At 40.8% G+C, this 11,239-nt stretch overlaps 1 protein-coding gene across 4 annotated transcripts in view; it reads right to left on the bottom strand.

The window, feature by feature from the left end:
- Positions 1-860: 860 nt before the first annotated feature.
- POC1B (POC1 centriolar protein B) overlaps positions 861-11,239 on the bottom strand; it is a 130,547-nt gene continuing 120,168 nt past the window's right edge. For 3 of the 4 annotated variants that reach the window (XM_004700411.3, XM_045289593.1, XM_045289599.1), the window contains 2 exons: positions 4,733-4,951; positions 861-2,373 (listed from right to left, as the gene is read on the bottom strand). In XM_004700411.3, the coding sequence (XP_004700468.1) occupies positions 2,269-2,373; positions 4,733-4,951 (324 nt within the window). In that variant the 3' untranslated portion in view covers positions 861-2,268. Of the gene's footprint in view, positions 2,374-4,732; positions 4,952-6,860; positions 6,949-11,239 lie in introns of those variants that run through there. The other variant, XM_045289603.1, reaches the window with a different exon arrangement.

Raw genomic sequence — 11,239 nt, 5'->3', positions numbered from 1 at the left:
ATCCAGGTAGTAGCTCTGGAGGCGGTGAAACATGGTCAGGGGTCCATCTGTCCTGCCAAGATCTGTAGAAGGTCTGGAACGCGGGGTGTGAAAGAAAGGAGTCGAAGATCTTCAGCTTGAGCAATGGATGGAGAGTTGATATTTAGAGGAATAGAGAATAGGAAGCGGCTGGAGGGAAGGCGGGTGGGGGCAGTCAGGATGTGAGGGGAGTTTGGGCTTAGACTCTAGTTGAAGGAGACTATTAGACGTCTGAGTGGAGAGGTTGGTCAGGCAGCGAGGCAAGGGAGCAATTGGAATCTGATGCGGACAAAGGAGAGTCCTCTAAGGTTTGCAAAAGGGGGAGAGGGGACTCTCCGGCAACATTTTAACTTATACGATCACTTTTCACATCTCTTAGAAAGGTTAGAAACTAAAATTTTGTGGCAGCATATGTAAGGAGGGCCTAAACTAGTTCTCACTGAGCCCACGACCAGCAAGCGGTCCGATGCACGGCCACTCTCTAGGGTTTCCAAGGCTGTGAATCTTTATAGGAGCAGATCTCCTCATCTGTCTCCTGCAGAATATGTTTGGTGGATTTGAACTTTGGACCCTGTGGTTAGCAGTCCAATGCTCACCCCGTATCGCCAAGGGTCCTTAAAAACTAGTTCATAAGGCATGCTTCTCAGAGTGATGGTTAGAAATGCACATCGGGCCTGGCCTCTGGTTTGGTGACTGGACAGTCTCTGGTACTAGGGGTGTGGAAATTATGATTGGCAAATTCTCCCACAGATCCTGATTCACTTTAAGGGCCCAGTGCATTAGAAGATAAGGAATTTGGTAGTTTCAGGTTTTAGTCATTTGAAGAATAAGACGACTTTTTATAAAGGTAAAAAATTCTTTATTGTTTGAAGCACAAAAAAGAGTAAAAAATTGGTATGACATTTCATTTCATAAAAATACAATGTGACTTACTCTTTATAAGCTCTTGAACATGTCTAAAAATTCATACTTTGATACAAAAAGGCACAACACATAAGGATAACATTTACATAACCCACCTCAGATAGGACTGAAATTGCTGTGAAAAGTTTCTAAATGTAGACTCACACACATAGTACTTTGTTTTTTTCTTTTTTTCCAAAACATAGATAGCATGTCCCTCTAGTTACTCATAGACAGTATAAATGTGGATTAGTTTCTAGCATGTTCTCTGTTCTTGATGTCAGTTAAAAGAAATGCAAGCTAAAACGAATTTGCCTGTTTTTCGTCAAGTTGATCTTATTTTAAAACAAGATTCTTAATTTGTAACCAAGATCTTTTAGGATTCCTAACTTATTTTCAGGTTGTCTTAAATCACAATTCATTTTAAAAGGGAAGACAATAGGATGCAAACAGTATTTTTCTCAAGTGCTTACCCAGATCACCCTAAGCAATAACGGACATACATGTGTGTATACTGGACAGTACCACTGCTATGTCATTCTGGCTGTTGCACATGCTGAAATCACACAAACATAATCTCTCTGAGCCATGATCACAGAACTGGACACAACCCAAATCATTCAGTGCATTCACCGGTTAATAACAAGATACATCGGCTTCATTTTCATCTTTAACTCATTTTCCTTCAGGTTGGCCAAAGGATAAAAAAGTGTACACCACAAACTAAGTAAAACCCTACTATCCTACGCCACACAAGCACTGTTTCTTCTAAAAGAAACAAGTGTATTCTTGCTATGGAAATTGTGTGGCTTTGGGATTTTTACAAGAACAACATTTAAAGAAATGATCAGTATATGTAAAAATATTTTCCTTTATAGTATCAAATAACTCATTCTCTGCACACAGATTGCTATTTTAGAGTTAAAATAATTCTTTTATAGGAAGGGTGCTGTTCACTGAAGAAATACCGTAACCCCTTAAAGGAATTGCCTCAAAACAGTCAATCAGAAATGACTTAGCAATGAAATCCAGAGGGGTTTTCTTTGTTTCTTGGTAAGATTTGAACTAGAAATGAAAAGTGACATCTTAAATAATATGGGGGTAAATACAGTCACTTGAATGCTTATCACTTTATTACTCTAACTATAAATGGTCGTATTTCAAATTAGTCCTTGTCATTGATTTGGGTGTTCAACTCAGTCTTAAATAGGTCTTTTGCTCTGCTGCTCACGCTTTGAAGAAACACCTTAACTCGTGCATCGTAGTGTTGCATGAGGCATCCTCTATGACCTTCCTGAATATACGTACGGGTGCAACGATATCGTACCTCTGCACACACTTCTCTGTTTAACTTCTCTGCTGGGAGACACTGAACAACTTTTGTTGATTTTCAAGGCAGTCTTTCAGCTTATCCTCTGTCAAAGTCAGTCGCTGCTCCAAGATGGAAACCGTCTGCAAGGAGGAGGCATGGCCGTCGTTACTGGAGGAGACCAACAACACACAGCAGACCCTTTCTCAGCATGGGAACAGCCACCGGGCCCCAGACATGGGCCCCACCACCGGCTCTGCTTCTGTGCCTTCTCACAGAGCAGAACACTGGTAAGGAGGTTGAGGAAAAGAAAAAAAATGGATGCCCCCAAGAATGGCCTCTGCAGACAATTCCTACGTCCGATCTCCTGAAGTGTCCAAGTCAGAGCCGAGAATACTTGCAGTCTTCTCAGAAGTGCCAGGAGAGTGAAAGTGGGAGTGGGAGGAACAGTGCACGTTCCCAGGCCAGGTGCTACTTAAAACGCCATCACTGGGCATTCTGCCATAGCTCATCCATGCTGGACCAGAGAGCTGACTAACTCATTTACTTTGAAAGAGTCCAGTGATCACTACGAATTGCATCAACCAGAGAATAGTAATAGCACCTCAAAGGGTTCTTAGAAGGACTGGAGGAAACACTGCATGTAAAACATGTGACTTCTCCATACTGACCGAGAGATGCAGTGGCCCGCTCAGACTCAGATTAGATCCCTTAGAATTAGGGAGTCTAATTAGATGCATTTATGATGCTGATCATTTCCTTTTGGGACGTTAGTAACTACTCAATCCCTGAAAAAACAAAAACAAACCACTAACCCCACAACCACTGAGTTGATTCCAACTCATAGAAACTTTATTTAACAGAACAGAACTTACTCAATAGGGTTTCTGAGACTATACATGTTTCACAGGAGCAGACAGCGGCTCCCATGGAGCAGCCAGTGGGTCTGAACTGCCGACCTTGCAGTTGGCAGCCCACTGCCTAGATTTACTAAGGGATGACAAATGATGATGTTCTAATACCATCTATATTTTCTTTTGTTAGTTGGGGTAAAGTATAAATATGAGATACTTCCCTCATCTACTAATGGGTTTTCCCTTGGTACAGTTCAAAGTGTAGTCACCAAGTTTCGAGGTAATTAACTGGTTCCATATTATCCTCTAAAGGTAACCAACTTTTGAAAAATATCATTGCTTAATACCTTTTGTTTTCCTATTATACTACAGAACAAGACTAATTAAACGTAATAGTAATATTGATGATACGTTCTTCCACCATTTGTTGAGTGACTATTATATGTTTTAAGCATTTTCCAGTTACTTTACATTCATTATCATAGTTCTATATGCTAAAGCTGACGATAACACACCTTAACACTTGATAACTCCACTTAGCTACCATCAAAAATGTAATTTCAGCTTAATTTATTCCTAATTATAGCTCAGTAAAGGTAGTTATAAACACGCTTCCACTAAATCAGGCGATGTTACGTCATCTATAATTAAAGTGAATCAGAACACATTTATTTCACTTGCCACTTTCCTACAGGCTGATTCACTATTCCAGTCTTGCCAGTGTGCTGTGGCTGCTTGTAACCTCTTTAATATAGGAGAGAAAGTCAGCCCTTTAAAATAAAAAATAAAGAAGTCACAGATGAGCTCAATATGCTTAACGTGATTTGTTTGCCCTTGAGTCAGATAACAAGGAGATGGGGCCACGCGGCAGAAAGAATAGAGAATAAAAAGACGTGTTTCCTAGAGCCCTGATGAGGACCCAGCATCAAAAGGTGGCAATTTAGGTGAGGAAGTCATGGAAATAGAAGAAACAAGCCAAACAACATGAAACTTGACCATGAAGCAAAGAGGTGAAACGCCCTTAACCGTGGAAATGTCTGGTTCAGAGACAGTCACTGCTAGTGCAACCCTGGGAAATGTAACTTGGTCATTTGAAAATGAATTCTACTGAACACATCTTATAATGACATCATGTTTTCACACAGCCCAATGATCTATCAGGACCCAAGCCCATGAAGATGACTCTCAACTCCAACGCCCTCGGGAATGACTCTGTTAGTCACTCAACTAGCACTTCAAACCCTGGGGCTGCTTAAGGAAGTGAAGCCAGGACCTGCCCCACAGAGACCAAAGGAAATGAATTCTCTGGAGGTGAACACTAGGCGTCTGCATGCGCCTTATTACCAGCTAGGTGATTAGAATGCAGTCTCGGGTGAGGACCGAGGTGGATGATTTCTCTGTAAGAGCCATTTTGACTTGAGATATTATTCATTCTGAACAAGCAAATGACATCTCAGTAGCTCATCTAAGCTCTCTTACTGTATAACTTGTGACAATGTCCACTCTGACTAATATCAGCAGAGTTGGAAAAGAAAGTTCTGGTGCATCCTTTTTAATGTACCACTTCCCTTAAATTATATCTATCGTGCCAAGAATAGGCAGAGCAGGGATACTTTACATTTCTTACCGCACTGAGCATTCCTCTCACCTGCGTCAGGACACTGAGCTGTTCCATAATATGTTCTAAGGCATCGGTCACAGCCAGCGGAATGCTTCTTTGGCTCTCGTAGGGAAGGTCGCTCGCGTCGTCTGTTCTCTTCTTCAAGGTTGCTGGGGAACAGTCCGATGACACTAACGAAGGGTTCAAGAAAGAGCCGCTGGTCTCTTCACTCCTGTCTGGTGGCGTTCCAAGAGTGGTTTCGGTTGTCTTTAATGTCACAGAAAAGACAGGGACAATTATATTTTCCAGGATTTAAAATTATATTTAACGTGTTCAGTATTTATTTTCTGGGAAAAAAAACCCAACTTAAGTTTACATTTAATTATCTGCCTTCAATTATAGCACGTTAAGGAAATAAAAAGGGAAATAAAAAAGGAGAGTCCTCTGACTCTCAGAGAACAGAGGAGTAAATCTTGTGACCTTGGATTTGGCAATGATTTCTTTGATATGAAACCAAAAGTACAAAGAACAAAAGAAAAATAGACTTCATTAAAATCTAAAAGAAAATCACTAAAAAAATTAAAAGATAACCCATGGAAGGGGAGAAAATATTTGTAAATCACGTAGTTGATAATGTACTTGCATTTAGGCTTTCTTTTTAAAATTACAACTCAATAAAGAGACAAATAACTGTACACATTTACAGTTGCAGCAACCCTCAGTAGGCTCACAGGCGCTGGGAAGGGCCAGAGTAAAGCAGGCAGGCAAGGCGCGAGTCGGTGAGAGTGTGGGAGTTGCAGGCCTCCTGCTTTGCTGTTGGGGGTCTAAAACGAGGCAGGAACTTTCAAAACCAGTTTGGCAATTCCTCATACTGTTAAATAGAAAGTTGTCGCTGAGTCAGGAATTCCAGTCTTAGGTATATACCCAAGAGAACTGAAAACATACATCCATACAAACCTTGTACATGAATTCTCAGAGCACCAATATCCATAATAGTATAAAAATGGAAGCACCCTAAATCCCCAGCACCTGATAAAAGGGTAAGCAAAATGTGGTGTACTCATGTAAGGCATGTCATTAGTGCATAGAAAGGAATGGAGTATTGACATGCATTACAATATGGATGAAAGTGGAAAAAATGATACTAAACCAGACACAAAAGGCCACATGTTGTACCATTTCACACAGAATAGGCAAACGTACAGAAACAGATTCTGGACTAGTGGTTGCCAGGGGCTGAAGGAAGGGGAGAATGAGCAGAGATTGTTAATGAATACTGAAATGACCTAAATGTTCTAAAATTTTTTGGGAGGCAGTTTAAATAGTGTAATATTAGATGGTATTGATGGTTGTACAACTCTGTGGAGTACTAAAATCCCCTAAACTATGTATTTTAAAAGGTAAACTTTATAGTATATGAATTTTTATCTCATTAAAGTTCTTAGTAACACAAAAACCCAAGTAGGTATTTTATACTTCAAGAATGTCATAATAAGTTTTACATGTCCAATGATCATTTGAGACATCAAGGTTCTTGACGGTGGCTCCATGAAACACGGGGCAATTAGCACACACAAAGTTTACCATGGACTTGACACTGTTGGGCGTGCTTTACACAAATTCACTGATCTAACACAGTAAACCTAAAAGGCAGGTTCTACGATTTTCCCCGTTTTAGAAATGAGGAAGCAGAGACATAAAGAGAAGTTAAATAACACGCTGAAGGCCAGGCAGCTAGAAAAAAGGCAGAGGAAACAGCCAGTCGTAAACCCGAGGCCAAAGGACCGCAAACACTCTGATTCTGGGATGAAAGCCAATCGTTTCCCAGCATCCTCCTAATCATTTTTTAAGAAGTTAAAAACTTTCGAGTTTCCTTTAGCTATAACCCTACTAATTTGCTAAATATAGGTATTTAGTAAATACGAAAAATAATTAAAAACTTATTTTTAAAATATGTATGAAAGAAAAATCGCAGCATTCCCACACTGCTAAATATATCTGTTCAGGGCCTTTTCATTTGTTCATTCAACAAAGATTTCTGCAGCCCACTCCTTGGCAGGCCTCATTTTGTATTGCCCAACATGGTCCAGACCAGCCTTCCTGGAGCCCTCTCCTTTTGGGGCCCACACTCATTGTGGAACGTTTCTATTTTCCCTCCAGACGCTGAAGAACTTACCTATGTATTTCTTATTGGCTTGCACACTATATTCATCTGGACAGATGATGTCACTGTTAGGATGTGCCGACAATGTTAAAATGTGAACCTAAAATACCCGAATGAGAAGGACTCTGTAGGACATGACACGCTCATTAAAACTCACGCCCCCAAAGCACGCTCAGGCACTCTGACTTTGAACTGTTTACGTCCATGTGACCAAGAGAAGCTAAAGCTGCCCCAAAGCAGAACTCCAATTACTCAATGTGAAATAACAAGTTAACGTGGGGTTCTTAATACTATCCACATTCATAAGGCTCTCCGACCCATCTACTCACGCTCTAAATAGGAAACTAGGAAAACACCACGCTGCTGAGCTGTAGCAAAGACCGACAGGCCGCAGTGTGAAGGCGAGTGTGGACTACACAAGATGCCTCCTGACCAGACTGCCGTTGCGACCCTAGGCTGCCACCTCACTCACAGGACCCAGGCACAACCATCCTCGCCCCAAAAGAACTCCTTTCTGCTCAAAAGACAGGAGAGTTTTACATCGTTTCTGCTGTGCCTGCCCAAGTGATCTCTGCCCTGCAGTAGCCACGTCCTTTTGGCCTTCAAATCTCACTTCATCACCAACCATTCGTTCTGTAATTCAGCCTGTGATCACCCTAGCTAAGGTGCTGGGCCCTCCACTCCCTGGCACGGCAGCCTGTTTTTCCCTCCATAACAATCAGGGGTGGCATTTGACAAGGGTTCCCTGTCTGGTGCCTACTGGACCACACAGAACCTTTTCTTCTCACCTCAGCATCACTAGGGCCTACCAGGAACTTGCAGTCTTCCCGTGGTGACCTGTGAGGCAGGCGTTTTAGTGTATGAACAGATGGAAACCAGCTTGTCTATAACCAAGGCAGTTGTCTCTTCATTTAACATGGATTATAGCATGTGCACATATGACCACAAATATCAGTATTACAAGTCATATATATATATATTTGCTTCTAGAAGTTCATTTAAATTTTTTTTTCTTTTTAAACATTTTTTATTGGGACCTCTTACAGCTCTAACAAAATCCATACATCTATCCATTGTGTCAAACACATCTGTACATATGTTGTCATCATCTTTTCCAAAACATTTTCTTTCTATTTGAGCCCTTGGTATCAGCTCATATTTTTTCTCCCCGCACCCCCTGCATGTCCCCTTGAACAAGTCATATTTTAACAACAGCGCCAGCTATTTATGGGGGGAAAGGCCCAGCCTAATTAACAAGCCAGTCATTGAACTCTGGGGGTTTGGAGTCAGAGTAGTTAGTGAAGGCTAATAAAAAATGGATAAACAAGATTTAAGACCATTGGGCAGCCCAGGCTATAAGAGATTTCTTTTCTTTTCTTTTTAAAAATAGATTTCTAATAAAGCCTTAATAATAATTTTCATGCTTGACACTAGCAAAGAATACATTATTAATATGTGATATATATAGATAAATGGGGAGGCTAGGAGGGAAGGAAAAGATAGTGGTAGAGATAGAAAAAACACCGCATCTCTATCCAGCAACATTTGTCAACTGACATGTCTGTCTTTCAAATAAAAAAAACTCACTGCCAATGAGCCAATGCTGATCCAAGCAACTGTGGCAGAGTAGAACTGCCCTGGTGTGTTTCTGAAACTGTATCTTTAGGAGAATTTTAAATTGAGGACCTTATGGTTAGCTGCCCAATGCATAGCCTACTAACCTGGGTACAAAAGGGCTTCAAAAAGTTCGTGGGGAATTTCAATTATCTTTTAATTCTAAAAACTTCTTGAGGTCCCTCAAATTAGCATATTACCCCTTATGAAACACCCCTGCCTTTTTAATCTGTCTGAACAGAGAAAAGTGAGATTCCTGGTTTGGGGATATTCCAAAGCTCTCAGTACAACATGAAACTTTTGAAAAAAAGAGAAAAGAAAAACAAATATACTGGGTAAGATTCTGGTCTATTTGAAGTGTAGCAATTCTAGACTTCTAGTTGCTACCAACATTGGTGTCCTGTCCTATGTTAGAACAGTCCTGGTGGTGTACAGGGCTAACACTGGGCAGTGAGTGGTTCTAACTCCCTTGTGGTTATTTGGGAGAAAGATGAAGCTGTCTGTTCCCATAAATATTTTATAGCCTCGGAAACCCAAAGGGCAGTTCCACTCTGTCCTATAAGCTCCCCCTGAGTGGGAGCCACCTGATGGCAGTGAAGTAGGCTTTCTTGGCTAGGAGTATGCATTCTGTCAGTACTTAGTAAGCACCTACACCAGGCTAAGTAAGCATTACCAGTGATAACGTGAGTGCAATGTGCTATCTGCCCGTGAGGAGTCTATATTGTGGTGAGAGAATTAAGATGAGGAGGGCCTACACCTCCCACAGTGTCTGGCACATCACAGCCTTAGCTGAATGAGCAAGAAACACATGCAGACAAATGGCTGGAAGACTGTAAAAATACCCCCAATGCTTTATTAGTTCATAAGAGGAAATCACACCGTGTTTCCTTTTCTACGGCTACCTTTGAAGTACTGTTGAAGTAGTGATAATCCATTCACTGATTCATTCAACAAATGAGAACCTTTTCTGGGAGGTATTCAGGATCCCTGGTGGCAAAGACCGTTAAGCACTGGGCTGCTAACCACCAGGCCCACAGTTCAAACCCATCAGCTGCTCTGTAGGAAAAAGATGATGCTACCCATTCCAGTAAAGATTTCTAGTCTCTGAGATTGATGAGGGCAATGAATGTACAAATGCGCTTTACACAGTTGATGTGTGTATGGATTGTGATAAGAGTTGTATGAGCCCCTAATAAAATGACTTAAATAAAAAATAAAATAAAATTAAGAAAACAAACAAACAAAGATTTCTAGTCTCAGAAACCCTAGGGAGCAGGTCTGCTGTCTTATGGAGTGGCCATGAGTTAGAATTGACTCAGCGGCAGTGGAGTGTGTGTGTGTGTGTGTGTGTGTGTGTGTGTGTGTGTGGCTGTGATAGGTATGAGATCAGTAGCAAAGAACAAGGCAGACTCAGCACTTCGTGGGAGATGGCTAGGCACTCACCACCCTCAAGTCCTCCTCTGAAGAAACTCTCGGTGGCCATCTCAGAGTGGAGTACAGGCTCACCCAGGTGAATCTGTGGTGCTGAAAAGGCCTTATCTCTATAGGTTAAATGACCCACTTTCTACCCAACAGAGAGCGAGAGAGCGAGTGCATTTGTGCTAACAAGTTTGAAAGTCCTGAGAGCTAGAAATAAAACACGTCACATTCTGGGGACAAATGACTCTAACAAATTGTTTAAATGTCATGTTTAACTGTATGACATAAATTTTTGTTGACCAATTTTATTATAAAATGAATAAAAGATTTAAGGATTTCAATAGAAAAGTAAAATTCATGGCACAGCCAAACAACTTTTTCTGAGAGAAGTAATCACTGAATTACGTCATCAAGGTCTATACTCCTATCATATAACTATTTATATAATTAACAAAGGAGCAATCAAGAGACTGGTGATCAACTACATACACATGCTCATACATTATATTTATTCCTTTCAGCTTTTCTCCTCCATCTAATACCCTTCCCACCCACTCACTCAGCAATTCAAAGCACTGCAAAGGTATAACATCTGGCTACATAAGGCTTTTTAATTCTAACTCCTAAAACTCCTGTATCTCAGGGTTCTCATGGAATAGCATAAAGATTTTCTGGCAAATATAAGTGAAACTTACATATTTCATATGTACCGATAATCAGGGACTTGAACTTTGGACATAGCTTTAATGTGTAAAACTCAGTTGGGTTGGGTTTATAAGGAACAATTTGAGCCTTGGCTCAGTACTGCAAGTGGAGAACAAAATAAACAAAAGGCAAAAAAAATTCTACCCCAAAGTGGTCTTGATCTGTCTCTAGCCAAAGTGAGTTTCCCATCCTTGAAGGTTCTGAAATAGGCTTGGGATGGTCACTTGTCAGGGATATTGTGAGAAAAATGCAAGCATCAGATCATGAAATTCAACTGAATGACCTTTAAAGTCCTTTCCATTCCTGACATTCTGAGATTTAAAAACCACACACACCACGTATAAAATGCCTGCCAGAAATAGAATAGGGTAACAAAACATAACAAGCTCTTGCCTAGACAAAAATGAAGGCAAATATGTTTGTGTGTGTGTGTGTGCACACACACGCACGCACATACACGCCTGTATGTGTAAGCAATACATCATTTATTTTAAGTGGATAGCATGGTAAAATAGGGTTTAGAAAATGCAATAGATACTAAATGAGTGATAATGCTTATCACTTATATTGGTGCAGTGGGTTATGCATTGGGTTGCTAACTGCAAGGTCAGCAGTTTGAAACCACCATCTGCTCCATTGAAGAAAGATGAGGC

This window comes from Echinops telfairi, unplaced genomic scaffold, assembly GCF_000313985.2.
Source record: "Echinops telfairi isolate 266 unplaced genomic scaffold, ASM31398v2 ScPeMD7_2;HRSCAF=8, whole genome shotgun sequence".
NCBI classification, from domain to species: Eukaryota; Metazoa; Chordata; class Mammalia; order Afrosoricida; family Tenrecidae; genus Echinops; species Echinops telfairi.
The sequence above is the reverse complement of the archived record's forward strand: the minus strand, read 5'-3'. Positions and strand labels throughout refer to the sequence as shown.